The 16,485-nt window shown below is 38.0% G+C and overlaps 1 protein-coding gene across 2 annotated transcripts in view; it reads left to right on the top strand.

Moving 5' to 3' along the window:
- The window catches only part of APP (amyloid beta precursor protein), a 275,906-nt gene that overhangs the window by 54,345 nt on the left and 205,076 nt on the right, over positions 1-16,485 (top strand). For both annotated transcript variants that reach the window (XM_060150785.1, XM_060150786.1), the window contains exon 2: positions 3,255-3,422. In XM_060150785.1, coding sequence (XP_060006768.1) covers positions 3,255-3,422 — 168 coding nt within the window. The remainder of the gene's footprint in view (positions 1-3,254; positions 3,423-16,485) is intronic.

Here is a 16,485-nt window from a genome sequence, read left to right as displayed (position 1 = left end):
ACCTGCTAGAATTTGTTGGAAGTAATGGGAAGATGACGGTTCCTCTAGAGCAGAGGCAGGCAAACTATGGCCCACTGGCCAGATCTGGCCTACCGCCTGTTTTGTAAAGAAAATTTTATTGTAAAGTAGCCACACTCATTTCACATATTGTCTGAGACTGCTTTTGCATAGCAGCAACAGAGTTGATTAGTTACAAGAGACTGCAGGGTTCACAAAACCTAAAATATTTACTCTCTGGCCTTTTACATAGAAAATGTGCTGACACCCTCCTCTAGGGGATAACAGAATGGAATGAGGTAATTTTTGTCTATTTGCTTTCTTTCAGTAGAGGAGATCAGAGCCTATTTGTGGATGTATTATGGAGCTGGAGAAAAGGAGGAACTTATTGGGTATCTACTGCTGTGTAATAGGTTACCTCAAACCCAATGGTTTAAAACAACAAACATTTACTATCTCAGTTTCTGTGGGTTGGGAATTTGGGAGTGTCTCTCTTGAGGTTTCAGTCATGTCAGCCAGGGCTGCCATCAGATGAAGGCTGATGAGGCTGTAGGATGTTTCCCAGCTCACTTACATTGCTGTTGACAGGAGACCTTGGTTCCGCATCACATGGGCCTCTCCACAGGACTGCTTGAGTGTCTGTACAACATGGCAACTGACCTCCTCCACAGCAAGTGATCCCAGAGAGCAAGGAAGAAACCCTAGTGCCCTTAATGACCATGCCTTGGAAAACACATATTTTTGCCCTATTTTATTTGTTGCTACAGACAAACCTTGATACATTATGGGATGGCCGTGACGAGAGCATGAATCCAGGGAGTAGGGACCATTAGGGGTCATCTTGGAAGCTGGCTACCATGGGGGAGAGAAATTGGTACTTCATTGTTCCTTGAGGGGAGGATATGGAATGAAGGGCCTTTGCATATACAAGGAGATAGTAACTATGGAACACACTGTGGAGAGTCAGAGGTACAGAGAAATGTTAAGATGGTGGAGGTAGAATTTATTCAGCAAAATAAATACCAACAGTGGTAAAGGGTCATTAGTCCCTCTGTTCAGTTAGGGGTAAGGCCCCAAGATTCTAAGACTGGAAATCTTTGGGACGGGAATGAATTTGAGCAGAATAAAGTGCAATGGGGAATGCAATGGTGATTTCATTATTAGATTGTAAATTCCTTGATAATGGAATTTAAAACATGGGCAAAGCCCATATTTTATAAACAAGTACATTAATAAATTTTATATATTTATCTATATATTATAAATGTATTTTATGTCCTTCATTGCATCTGAGATAGGGCCTTATCTATAGGTATCTGATCATTATTTGACTTTTTTGCAATGTTATTATCTTACTACTTACTTCAGTAAAATGGACAACATTTATATTCTGATTTTGAGGATCAAAGCATTGAATTTTCTCTTATTCCCTCAGGAAAACTGTGAAACTTCCGTTTATGGAACATTCTGCTTAGGCCGCTTCTTTGCATCTCTTGGAGAATGAGCCTCTCAGTTTCTGGCTTGGAAATTGCAGGTGGTGGGCAAGGCCGCACATTGGGGAGTTGAGGGGTCCTAGCTATTCTGCTGACGATCCGACACTGTGGCCTCAGCTGCTGTTTGTTACATCTGGCAGCAGAGAGGTAGAATTTTACTAAACATGCCATATAAAGTAGAACTAGAAATGCAGAAAATGTTACCTGAAACATGGTTTTAGAGATTGTGCCAGGAGCTTTTGCACTCAGGTCTATGATAGGTCTCAGCTAGGTTCAGTACAAGATTATCTTTTTTAAAGGACAAAAATCCTCTTATGGATTTATGTACAAAATAAATATGATGATGCCTAGAACGGACAGATGTTTGATCTATTTTTACATTTCTGTGGGGGGAAGTGTCAGGAAGCTATTTCTTTAACTGAAATCTCTTGGTGTAATTTTAGTGTTGTTTTTTTTCCCTCCTGTGAACAATTTTTAGAAATGATACAAGTTATTATAGAATCACCCAGTTCTCCGCTGCATGAATGGCTTCTGTTGGAAGTTAACTCTTCTTAGCATGGATCTCACACATTTCCTCCGAAGCTGGATTTAACAAGGGAGGGATTACTTTGCCACCGTGTCTTTTGATACCTTGGTTTCGCATAACACTTGCACTCCTGTGGATTTATTTTTCATCTTTTGCTGATTTTTTTTTTCTTTTTGAGCTATTAAGTGAGGTAGTATGGATATTTCAGAACTTCCATTTTCCCTTTTAAAAATATTTATATGGGGAATTCCCTGGTGGTCCAGTGGTTAGGACTCAGCTCTTTCACTGCCTAGGGCCCGGGTTCAGTCCCTGGTTGGGGAACTAAGATCTCGCAAGCTGTGCCGTGTGGCCAAAAAAATATGTATATATTTATATGAATGTAATACTGGTGGGCAGAAGGGTTTGGAAATACAAAACGGCACCCATTTCAAAGTTATTTTGGCAAAACGGTGTGTGGCCTGCAGTGGTCATAGCTAAGACCTGTTGAGAGCTTGCTACACAGTAGGTGCTCTGCTGGGCCCTGGGTGAGACTTGTCACCTCTTTGCAGCGTAGCTGAGGAGATGAGACACAAGTAACCTTACTGTACTCTTCAGAGCTGACAGAGTGATAACCAGAGAATGTTCTGGAGAAAACCGATGGAATGGCCAACATATTCATTCATGTTTGTGCTTGGTAAATTCTACAGTAATTTTTCAGTCCGAAAAGTTACGAAGTTGTCACTTGCTAATTAGTAAAGCGCCACTGATAGCATGCCCTCAGCTCTGGGAGGTGACATACAGCCTTACTCACAGAGCTGGTCACCATGCAGGGACTTGGCATTGTTCTTTGTGTGAGTCACTTGGAGGTTATTATGAGAATATGGTTTCCTCCAGAGTGATTATATTTATCTCAGAAAAACATCTGATTTTATTGTCAGGACCTTGCAGTAGGCAAAATGGATAAACTTGTCAATGAAATCTGCCATGGGGGAAATGTATAAGCTTTTCAATGAATAAATTCTTCTCAATACTGCTAATTTCTTCATTTCAATGTTAAAAAACCAACACTGTATTATATGTGGTTGGAGATGTCTGTAGCATACATAATGCTTAACCCAAAGGAATTCATAATTGAGAAGTAGGAGGAATAGAACTATTTTTGGCATTGCTCCAGGCCACGTTTCTCTTTACAGCCCTTCCCCCCAGCCTCCACCCCAGAGCTATGGATTTTTGTAACTAACCGAAACTTATTTTTTCAGGTGCCCACTGATGGCAATGCTGGCCTGCTTGCAGAACCGCAAGTCGCCATGTTCTGTGGCAAACTGAACATGCACATGAACGTGCAGAATGGCAAGTGGGAGTCAGATCCATCGGGGACCAAAACCTGCATTGGCACCAAGGAGGGCATCCTACAGTACTGCCAAGAAGTAAGTCTACGCTGGTGGCCAGCGGTTCATGTTGGGTCACATGCATGTTTTTTTAATTTAATTTCTTTTATGTTTGTATTTTATCTCTTGCAGTGAATGTCTTGGTTCCTAATGATTCACCATACCATTAATGTATTTACTTGCTTTACCCTACAGTATGCATAAATATTTTAAAAATTATGTCATATAATAACCATCAATAAACCAACTGAAATATAATCTTGTATGTCAGATATACTTTAATTTAAAAAAAAAAGAGAAAAAACCCAACTGAGTAAAGTTTAAGATACCTTGGCTCTTCCTTTTATCTTTAGAGTATATCCCACTGTGGCTAATGCAAAGTATTGTGTTTAACAGTGACTAGGAATTGGGAGATTGGGGTTGGCATATACACACTACTGTATAGGGTAACTAATAAGGACCTACTGTATAGCACAGGGAACTCTACTCAGTACTCCGTAATGACCTGTATGGGAAAATAATCTAAAAAAGAGTGGATATATGTATATGTATAACTGATTCACCTTGCTGCACAGCAGAAAGTAACAGAATGTTGTAAATCAACTATACTCCAATAAAATATTAAAAAAATAAAATTAAAGTGACTAGAATTAATTTTCTCTATGTTACCAATTTGATATATTTTAGTTCATTTATTTGTTTATATTTAATTTTAGTTTTTCTCTCCTTATTTTTACTACTTGAAAACCTAAAACATTTACATTGTTAAAATATTGAAGTAAGAAGTTGCACTCTGAAATCTCACTTGCCATCCATCCTCTATTAAAAAATATTTTCATCGTTCTTGATTTATCCTTCTTGAAAAAGAGAGAATTTATATTTTTCCTTCTTCTGCTTATACAAAAGGTAGCTTACAATAAGCACTGTTCGGTATTTTGCTTTTTTAATATAACTTTTAGATCCTGGAAATCACCCCCTTGCCATTTGTAGAGCTCTTCAGCCTTTGTGTAATTTCTCCTAGTTTTCTTGCTATTATTGTATAGGGTTTTTTTTTTTAAATTAATTCAGTTTAAAATAACTGGAGTCCAAGGCATTTTGTCCCACATTTCTAGACAGTTATATATTCCTACAATATGTGGCTTTTTGTGTTTTAAGAACATTTAAAGGAATTAGTGTTACACCTCTTGGCAAAGCAAAATTTCTTACCCTACATAAACAATGGATAACCTGGCAACATTTCCTTTGTTGTAATCTTTTATGTACAAGAAAATTTTCTTTAGCCCTGTTGGATCCAAAATGAGTGTTTAATGAAATATATATCTGTGTGTGTGTGTGTGTGTGTGTGTGTATATATATATATTTTTTTTAACATATACATATATGCCCACATGTATTTTTTTTTTATTGGTAGCACTATAAGAAAAGACAATCTAAATTCTAACACCTGTGTTTTGAGAAGCAAAGAAGCATTTGCATTATCACAATATATTGCATATCAAGTAACTTTTGTCTTGAAGGAGTATGAACTATGATGTGAAAAGATAATTCTTCATGTTTAAGTAGAAATCACTAATATTGGCATCCTCTATATTATTTTAAAAAACATATATTATATAGGGACTGATAATAAATTCACTTTTGCCTGGATATGACATTTCTAAAATATACATTTTTGGAAATAATATTCACATTCTATTGAAGAGTTCCTCTAGTACAGTTTTGTAGATGGGTTATGAGTTGGTAAATTGGAACTCTGTGCATGCATGCTTTTAGGTTTTTGATACCATTTTACTTATCTGGATACACATGCAGATTATGCATTCTGAATGTTAAATAAATTTTTTTAAAGGCTACAACTCAAATTTCCTTAATGACGTTGACCACATAATTTTCTGTTGAATGGCTATTTTGATGTATATATCGTAGTTGGCATCTAAGTTTTTCTTCAGTGTCAGTCATGAATAATCAGATGTTTTTATATTTGTATGATGACTCTATGAAAATTACTCTTCATGACCCTGAGAACAACCCTATTCCCACTCCACTTAGAGATCCCACTAATGCCTGGGTAACTTCGCTTCCTGTTTTAGTCTGTTGTTTGTCCCAGGGATAAGCCACAGAGTGGTTCTTCGTAGTCCCAGCCTTTGCCAGATTGTTGGTGACCATGGGGTGGAGGTAGGGGGGAGGAAAGTGAGCCCTTTGGTTGTTTCTCCTTTGTCTTGAAATTCTGGTTATATCTGTCTATCTCAGTTTACCACCCACTGAGGTCTTGTACAATGATACACAACAGGCCAGAGTCTTAAGATGGATTAGACAAACATTAGGCTAGAGAAGTTAAGAAAGGGCCAGACCATCAGGGCTTGTGGACCCTTTTAATGAATGTGATCTCTATTCTGTAACACCAGGATGTGTCATGGAAGGTGTTTATTATTTTAAAAGAAAGAGAATGACTGTACATTAGCATTTCCAAAAGTCACCCTCTAATAAGAACGTACTGTATAGCACAGGGAACTCTACTCAGTACTCTGTAATGACCTATATGGGAATAGAATCTAAAGATTGATTCTATAGAATCAATCTATAGATTGATTCTATGGAATCACATATTCGATATATATGTATCCAAAGATACATATGTATCTAAAGAGTGGATATATGTATATGTATAACTGATTCGCTATGCTGTACAGCAGAAACTAACACAACATTGTAAATCAACTATATTCCAATAAGAATTAATTTTAAATTTAAAAAAAATAAATAAACTTATCAATCACCACTTTATTGTGAATCATCATGAAGGGCTGAGTCAGAAGGCTGGTCAATATGAGCACTCTGACCCTGAAAAAAATAAACAAAAACAGAAGCCACCCTCTTGCTTTGTCACTCTGACCTCATATCTAGTTTCTCAGTTCCCTGGGACCCAACTGGAGCCTCTACTCTGGAGCTGTCCAGGGCAGTAGCCACTAGCGGCACATGGCTGTCGAGTGCCTGAAGTGTGGCTATAATGTGTGCTATAAGTGTAAGATATCAACAAATACCATATTTCAAAGATTTACATGAAGAAAGAGTATAAAATAATCACATCAATAATTTCATATTGATTGCATATTGGAGTGATAATATTTTGTATATACTGTTGTAAACATCATGTATATGTTACTAAATTGTGAATATGTATGTTATTAAAATGAATTTCAACTGTGTCTTTTTACTTTTCAGTGTAGCTACTGTGGAATTTAACATTACACTGGCATTATGTTTCCATTATATTATATTTCCATTGAATACTGTTGCTGTCCTGCCCTGCCCCATTCCACCAGTGACTCTGGGCTGTAAGGGTCTTAGATCCCGTGATCTAGCAAGTGGGAGAGGGAAGCGGAAGTGAAGAGTCCCTCCAGGCCCTCCTCCAGAATTTTACTGGTGCTTGGGAGCTAGAGAGGCTTATTTGGGGCCTTTTAAATACGTCTTTCATTAAAAATATTTTAGTGCAAGATGATTATATGAATACTTTTCTAGAGTCCAGTGGTTCTCTCTTCCTCCTTCAGACTTATATCTCTGGGTGCTAAGGATGCAATGATGAGTAAGATACAGGACATGTTCTTAGAGGGAGATCGCAGGGCCGAGAAAGGCTTCTAAAATAATTTTAGCAACTTAAAAACTGATGATGATGATGTTGGCACATGGCGATAATGTTGATAATGCTAGTACTAACTAAATTTTATTGAGCATTAACAAGGTACTGAGCTACCTTGCCAAGTGTTTGCCCTCATTTTACCGTCATGATGCCTCTGGGAAAGAATCCTGGGAAAGAAACTTGGTGATTTGCAATATTTAAGGGGAACAAAGAAACCTAGGATCAGAACTAGGTGGTATTATGTGCTGGAAGTCGAGCCAGGTTAATATCTAAATGAGGGAAATGATGAGAGTGCAAGTGTGATGCAGACCAGAAGTGACTGAAGTATAATTTTTGACAAGGCAACTCATGACTGCCTCGCAAAATGAATGCATATCAAAACTTTTACTCAATTCATTAATTGATGAGGTAACCTGTAAGATGTTAACCAGTTTGACTTGAAGAGATTTAAATCCTTTTTCAACAAACTTCATTCACATGGCTGTGAACAGGAATTATCTGATCTGCATTGCATAAGACAGAAAACATTTGCATTGCTATCAGGTATCTACAGTATCTACTCCTACAGGGTTGTAAAGTAGCCTATAGAGAGTCAATCAGGAGAACATACCCTGTTTAATCAGGTCATCTTTTCCCCTACCACCCCAGGCTCTGGAAGACAACACCTGCATTTCACTGCTAGAACACCCAGTACATAATCTCTTTTGCCCCTTTCTGAATAATGGACATTTTTAATAATAAAACAGTCTCCTAATTTGGCAAATAAAAGTTCATTATTGATCTTTAAGATAGCAATTTCAAGGGAATAGCATGGGAAGAGCCAAATTACAGTAGGTTCCAGGAAGAATAACATGTATGGGTGTTGATGCCATCTGTGGTCTCTCTGAGGAAAGTCCAAGAGGCAAAGAGCCTGTGGGCAATTCATGGAAAAGGGAAAGGCTTTGTTTTTTGTTGGGCTTTGTTTTTAAAGAGAAGAAACTTTAGCTGAGGGAAGCTTACACTAAACTGTAGGAAGGGTAGATCCATCATAAGAAAACTAGTGACTGGCTGAGTCTTAGAAAAGAGAATAAAAGATGGGGAAATAGGGTGGGTTAATTAGGCAGTTTATGTTGTCAGGTGATTGAAATCTACTCGTACATGGAGAATATTTTCTCCCATTGATGGAGAGGATCTTGGGGTAGGTATAGCTTACAGAATTTTAAAAAAGGCAACCAGTAACTGGGTCCTCAGATATCGAAACTGAGACTCAGTGCTGCCTGGAATTTCTCTGTTGGGGTCTCTTGTTTTCCGCTTATCCTTTCTCCTTTATGTTCACCTCATTTTCTCCTGCAAAGATGGCTTCCTTTAGGAGGCCAGGGAAGATGGCAACTCTGGGAGTTTGTTGTTCCAGTTTGGATTTCCAACCCCATTCTGCCAGTGTGCATTCTAATTCCCAGATAGGGTTCTCGTTGGTCCTGCTTTCAGTCACCCATCTATCTTTGGACTAGTCACCATATCCACAAGGACTCAGTATATACTGGGACTGGCCCACCTTGGTCATGAGGGTGTATGGCTTGTTTGGCATCCCAACCAGAGCCAACTGGTGTGGGGAGAGGAGCTCTTGCCAGAAAAAAGGTTGAAGAGTGGCATGGGGGCAAAATAGAATAATGACCAAAGCCCAACACAATGGGCTTAGAAACACACAGTGCCTTTTAAAAGTTTTATAGGTTGGAGAGTAGGTAGCTGAGGGAATTCACATCATGACTTTAACCAGCTTTGGGGAAGGTATTGGGGGGTGGGTGCTGGAGAGGTGTTCACTCAGAACGTTTAAACAGTGTTCAACTTTTTCTATTGAATGGTGCATCCTAAACTATCTAGAACATTGCTTATTGATATTTTAGGGTCTTTCTGCCACTTTCCACTTTGTAGGTAGTCTAAAATTTTTCTTTTATAATTAGAAATAATAGTTTCATTTGTAGGATTGAATTTTTGTGTGTGTTATTGGAAAATGTTTATTTTCCTTTATTTTCTTTTAGCTCCATATTTTAATTTTAGACAGTTAATTGACTCCCTGCTAAGAAAACCAAAGAAAATAATGTTTGTAATTTTTCCAACTCCCCTTCTCACAGATTTTGTAAGCTATATTATTTTTATATTTTTGAAGTTTAATATTATGGTCTGTTCTATTGTCATAATTCTCACAGTCGTAGGTTCTGTCTTTAACTGGATTCAGTGTTTACAGCAAATCCTTTCACCAAAGCATCTCTATTCCCATAATGTTTATTTTGATTCCTCTATTTTTTTGGGTGCCTGTCATCTTACTTAGTTATTTCCAGAAGTTGTTCTTATTGAACAATAGTTTAGTTATGTATAGAATTCCAGGTTGACAAGTATGTTTGTTCAGCACCATGAAGATGCTTATCCACTATATTCTGGCATCATTGTGCAAATTCCCTTTTTTTTAAATGTACAAAACCCATTACTGTCACCATTTACAGTGCTATTCATTTACTGATTACTTTCTCTCAATAGTGATGAATCATTTTTTTCTTTATGTTCTCAGTCCCTCTTGTGACCAAAACACAGATGTTTTAGAGACAGCTGGCTAAGTCAGAGAGGCAGCTGTGAGCAGTCTGTGGTCCTAGGACAGAATGAAACCAACTGAACTCATGATCGTGACCTCTTTTTGACCTTTTGCTAACCAATTTAACTCACTTGTATAGCTGCACATCGTATCTGTTGGTGCTTAGCTTAATATGATGTGTCAAATATTTTTTTTGATAGTGAATTATCTAGTCCATATCTTTCATAGTTTCATGTTCCTCTCAGTTTGTATTCCCTGCTGTTGGTTGTTTTGTTGTTATTATTAATGTTGGCATTTTTGCCTCCTGATTTCTTTGGTCCTATTGTTGGTCAAGGGCAAGATTAGGGAGAAAAAAGTAAAAATCGAGTCTTTTACCTTTGCTCTTATAAAGCCCTTATAAAGTTTGATTGGGAAGATAGTTTGAAACTTAGGTTTGTGTAATCAGCGTTTTATCTCATAGCATACACATTCTTGGTACCCATAAATTCCCTCCTGTTCCCCAATCATAATAGTTATGTTTTTGCCCAGTCATCATTCAAATACTTGCATATTTGAAATATAAAAATTTTCTTTACATTTTTTTATTAGCACAGTCAGCACTATTCTTTCATTTTTTTTTTTCATCAAATGTGTATTGAGGACTGCTATAGACTTAATGTTTGTGTCTTTCCCAAAATTCATATGGTGAAGCTTTAAGGTCCAATGGGATGGTATTTGGAGATGGAGCCTTTGGTAGGTAATCAAGTTTAGATGAGGTCATGACGATGGGGGCTTTGTGATGGGATTAGTGCCCTTATAAGAAAAGACACCAGAGAGCTTGCACAGTTTGCTTTCTCTGACTGTTCACACAAAAAGATAATGTGAGAACCTAGAGAGAAGGTGGCAACCTGCTAGCCAGGAAGAGAACCTTCACCAGAACCCAACCATGCTGGTACCCTTATCTTAGACTTCCAGCCTCCAGAACTGTAAGAAAATAAATTCCTGTTATTTAAGCCACCTGGTCTACGGTAATTTGTTATGGCAGCCTGAGCTAAGACTAGGACTTACTTTCGCTCCTTTGGGCAAAAGGATTTTAGGCCTAAAGTGTCACTGAGAATTACTGTTTCTAGAGATCATGCTTTACAAAGCATTTTATGCAACACTCGGCTCTGACTCAGAGCATGTGGTTTGTCATTTAGTAACTGCTTGTGGACGGCCTGTTGTTGGCACAGAGATTGGAACTGAATAGGGCAGATGTTCTGCCCTGCTCTCTACACTGAAAGAACCTCTCCTGAAATGGCCTTGTGGTCTCCTCCTGCAGAGACTGTTTCTTTCCATTGATAGAATCCTAAAGAAACTTTTAAGCAAGAGTTAGGGGTTGCTGGCCCTCAGTCCAAATTTGCCCTCAGTTTATTTTTACCCATTTGAGATGTAGGTGCCATGATAATGCTCAATAGTAGAGTGATAAACATATAGCAGGGCCTTAAATATTCAGTTAAATGTACTAAATGATCACTAAGTACACTTCCTGAAAACAGGAAGCAACCCTAGATGGTTCTTTATGTGACCCTGTGTTAATATGTTCTACTGTTGACTGTTGAATTATGTTTTCTAGCAGTTACAACCTCCCCTTCAATCTTGGTTGGACATGAGACTTGTTTTAACCAGTAGAATAGAGTGGTAGTGGTGCTGGTTTAGTTCTGGGTCTAAGCCTTAATTCGGCCTAGAAGTGTCTCCTTTTGCACTCTGGGAAGGCAGCCATGTGGAGACGCCCAAGTAGAAGAGAATGGAGGCCCTCATTCAATAGCCCTACCTGAGCTCCCAGGCAGCTGCCAGCACCGGCCACGTATGCAAGGCCAGGATGGACTTTGCAGGCTTCCTTGCAGTACTCTAGCTGACGACACCATGTGAAGAATCACTCAGTCAACTCACAGAATTGTCAGGAATTCTAAATTATTATGTGGTGGCTAACCTCCAAGATGGCTCCCAACAGTGCTTGCCTCCCTCCTCGTATTCGCATCCACACGTAGTCCTTAGTCTCCTCCCGCAGTGTGCAGGAGGATATTACAGAAATGACGTGTACGACATTTGAGGCTGGATCATAAAGAGCACGTGGCTTCTACCTTACATACTTTTGCTATGGTGGAAGCCAGCCGCCATGTCATGAGGACACTCAAGCAGCACTGTAGGGATGTGCATGTGCTGAGGACCTCGGTGCTTCTGCCAGCAGCCAGCAGTCACTTGCCAGGCAATGAATGAACCACTTGGAAGTGGATCCTGTAGCCTAGTCAAGCCTTCATTTAATCTCAGCCCCAGCTGACATCTTGACTGCACCCTTGTAAGAGACGGGATCACTCAGCTCAGTCTCTTCCGGACTCCTCAGGCCCAGAAACTGTGTGAGATAAGAAATGCTTACTGTTTGAAGCTATTAAGTTTTGGGATAGTTTGTGTGCAGTAATAGATGACAACAGATGTTCCCTTGACGATTATTGTCCTCTGTGGTCCTTTGGTAGAAAAAAGTTCCTTTCCTTCATTCTATACTAGATATAGAAAGTGCTGCCATCACAGAAACAATTTGAAAATAGCTATGTAAATTATTCATCATTTAACAGCCTAAGGTGGCCACTTGCCTTAATGAACTGTTACATTACCCAGGTATTGGCCTAAGGAACCTAGAAGTCTTATAAGTAGATCAAAACTAGGATAATATTCCCCTTGAAACATACATTATAAAGCCTAGGAAGAAAAATTAGAATTTTTAGATTTTGTTGTCCTCTTTCTTTTGAATGAAATGAGGTTTCATTTCAAAAGAAAGAAAAACAACACTGTTTTATTTAAACCAAAGGCTTTAGATTGAGAGAAGAAAATATTGGAAGTATACTTCAGTTCTTCATCTGAAGAGTTTTATTCTGTTCCAAATTTAATTCAGGCAAATTGAGCAGATATTTCCTGATTCAAGATAAGATTTCGTGTCAGGTGTTGCTGAGTGGCCAGACAACATTGTTGGCTCATAGGAGCTTCTAAACACACAATTAGATAAATTGAGAAAAGAATTTAGGAAATTGAAAATGTAGAATGGGGCTGTAAAGTAGAGGATCTTGATTGTAAATCTGGGTTTTGAGATCTAATTCTAGAGATGAGTAAGGGCTATGGGATTGTTTTTAGCAGGAGTGTTTTCTGGTCAAGACACTTTTGGAAAAATTAGCCTATATCTAAGGGTGATTTGGATTGGGGAGAGAAGGGAATTCCAATCTCAAGATGCTAGTGTGAAAGGGATAGGAAAGATCATCATGCCTATCCTTGTTGTATAGTTGAGCACATATGAGATACCCCAAGATGCTGTTATAAGGGAGCCCTTAGGGTCAAGCGCAGTGAAGGCAAAGCATGGGCTTCCCTATCAAACCTTCATTCAGATGCAGCCTTTGCTCTTTGACACCTGAGCAGTCCAGGAAAGCTGCTTAACCAATCTTAGACCACGTCCTCCTTTTATGATAGGAGCACACAGGAGTGTATTGTAAAAGTTAAATATGGTCAATTCAACGAGAAATTGTGTAAGTCCCAGTACTGTTCTTCCTCCTCTTTTAAGGAGAGAACTTAAAACCCAGGCTCTGCATCCCTAACATGCAGAACACATCCTGGGAGGCAGGGGCTTAGATCAGGTGTCCACGACTCTGCTAACTTACACTGGGAGCAGGTCTCTGGAGGGAGCTTTGAACAGGTTAAGCCTCAAGTGCTGGCAGAGGTTTCCAGCTGGGAAACTTAGGTGAATGTGGCTTTGCTTCTAGTCTTTCTATTAGATTATGGGTAAACTCTCTTTTTCCTAAGTGTTTTCTTTTCCACAATTAACAGTATGTGTTTTCTGTTTCTTTAACCTTCTTGCTCTAAATGAACAGCTGTTTTGTCTATAAGTTAACAGGATCGCCGAACAAAGCATACCAGTGCCTGGACCAAACAAAAGCTGATGAGTTAAACAAAGCCATTTCCTTTGCCCAGCTGTCTACTCTAAAATATATAACATGACAGGGACTACCAGACGAGACTTGTTTGTCAGCCTTGCTGCCTTCATTCTATAGTGATGTGAAGTTAAAATTAATTTTAAAAATAACAACACGAGATCCTTTTGATCTAATCAACTTTGAGGGCATATCATAGACACACTGCCATGGTAGAAGCTGTGGAACATTCTTGGCCATTATTATTTTGCTCTGTGTGCCGTCTACCTTTTTGAGCTTAAAATTGACCTATAGATGACAGGCACCTATGCTTTGTGGTTTTGGTGTTTGTAAGATGCAAAAATTCATATTAAGTGAAAAATTTTAAGTAGAGGTATCCAGCTATCTATATACGAGTACAGATATATTTTCCGCATTATTGGTCTGTATGCTTATAAGGATTGCTTGCATAAACCATAGGATTCAGAGGTAAAAGAGATGAAACCAGTTTGGATATTTTTTCCCACACAGTTTTCATTTAATGAGATTAATGTTTGATTTAACATTTGTCCTTGTTACTATCTAGCTCTTTCCGAAATGCATACTCAGTTATTACATATTTGCAGTAACACTATGGACTTTTATATTTGCCGCCTTATTTATTTATTTAAAATGTTTTTTTTCTATAATATATTTTTCTTTTTAGCTTTATTGAGGTACAAATAAATAATCTTGTATAGATTGGACTTTTTTTAAAGTTTGTTTTTTTATATACTTTTTTTATTATTATTTTATATTGGAGTATACTTGATTAACAATAGATTTGACATTTTAAAAATTAGAAAATTAGACATAAATTGACAGAGAGAGAATGAGGATCTTGGCTGTACGTGGACACATCTGTTTGTTTTCACATTCGTGTCCTGTCCTATTTATTTTGGTGTCCGTACCTTCCTCATTTGTCTTTACATTCAGCACGTTGGTATGACTGACTTACACGTCGTACAAGGTTCTTGCACAATATTTTCTAATTCTAAGTATGAATGTATGCATATGACAATATATTTGCATACAATGTCAGAAACAGACTTGGGCCACGTTATTGGGAAATAGGCTGGTGCCCTGAAACATTTTCTGTGCCTTGCTATAGATAAGGTCATCATTGTGAAAACACAGCACTGCACGTACTTTCCATTATTGCACTGGTGTTTCATCAGCTGCATCTTGCTTCCCAGCACCTCATTAAATTGTAATCAGAGGGCTCCCCTGGTGGCGCAGTGGTTAAGAATCCGCCTGCCAACGCAGGGGACATGGCTTCAAGCCCTCGTCCGGGAATGCCGCGGAGCAACTAAGCCCGTGTGCCACATCTACTGAGCCTGTGCTCTACAGCCTGTGAGCCACAACTACTGAGCCCTCATGCCACAACTGCTGAAACCCACACACCTAGAGCCCATGCTTTGCAACAAGAGAAGCCACTGCAATGAGAAGCCTACTCGCCACAACGAAGAGTGGCCCCGCCTCACCGCAACTAGAGAAAGCCTGCATGCAGCAACGAAGACCCAATGCAGCCAAAAATAAATAAATTAAATAAAATAAATTAAAAAAACATTGTAATCAGAGAACAACTTCAGTTTCCAGTTCACCTTCTCAATTAAATTAGATACTGTCTCCAATATCTCTCATTATTACAAGAATTTATGTTGAGAAACAATTTAAGATATTATTTTTCTTTGTGTTCCAGAAAATTTTAAAGGAGAGACTATGTTATTTTAATCCAGAAACAAAAATATATTGTTTAGCACACGCTTTGTTTTGGCTTAGACTCTGAAGTGGAAGTAGTTTAGAACTTAGAATTAATACACTCTTTGAGTGCTCAGAGATATCATCTACTTTTTTTTAAAGTTTATGATAAATTTTCTTTTTTAAATTTATTTTATTGAAGTATAGTTGATTTACAATGCTGTGTCAATTTCTGCTGTATAGCAAAGTGATGTGTGGAATCTAAATTATGACACAAACGAGCTTATCTACAAAACAGAAACAGACTCAGACATAGAGAACAGACTTGTGGTTGCCAAGGGGAAGGGGGGTGGAGGAGGGAAGGATTGGGAGTTTGGAATTAGCCTATGCAAATTATTATATATAGAATGGATAAACAACAAGATCCTACTGTATAGCACAGGGAACTATGTATCTAATTTCCTGTGATAAACCTTAACGGAGACGTCACCTACTTTCATTGTTGTGTTCTAACTTCATCAATTTCATCTTCTATGAAATGGAGCCATTATCAACTGATAGAGGTTTACATGACCTGCTACACATAAAACATTTGCAATGATTCAGACACATAATAAACCTTCAATTACATATATTTTTTATACTCCTCTTGGATCTGTTCTTTGGAAAAGAAATTGATATGTAAAACTTTCACAGGATGAAAATATCCTATGATTAGGCTACCTCTATACCATTTTACTATAGAGTTTGATTTTTTGTTTCATGTATTGTTCATACATGCTACCTAGGTGCCATCATGCATTTACAATTAAGATCTTGATTTGTTTATATTTTTGTTTTTTCACTTGTAATGTAAATTTAAAAGCGTGACTTTGTTTCCACTGGACTCGTTTTTTTAACTTTTAGTTCTTTTTAATTCAAAATTTCAAGCATATGTAAAGGTAGAAAGAATAGTATAATGAATGCCCCCTGTGCTTATCACTCCAATAATTATAAAATCTAGTCACTCTTGTTCTTTGAGAAGTCTGGAATCCCAGTTCTCTATCTTACCTCCTTCAGAGTCCACATTATTTTTTGCAAGCTCCTTGTGCAGATAGATGTGTTGCTTATCCCTTCTGCACAGCTGTAAATTGATTAAGATGAACTAAAGGAACACACGTTATTTATTGACTTCTAACTCACATGTTTAAAACACCAGTTTAATAACACTACATAATTTCTAGCATATTTTTTCAAAAAGAAATATACTGG

Source organism: Lagenorhynchus albirostris, chromosome 5 (assembly GCF_949774975.1).
Source record: "Lagenorhynchus albirostris chromosome 5, mLagAlb1.1, whole genome shotgun sequence".
Classification (NCBI taxonomy): Eukaryota; Metazoa; Chordata; class Mammalia; order Artiodactyla; family Delphinidae; genus Lagenorhynchus; species Lagenorhynchus albirostris.
The sequence above is the reverse complement of the archived record's forward strand: the minus strand, read 5'-3'. Positions and strand labels throughout refer to the sequence as shown.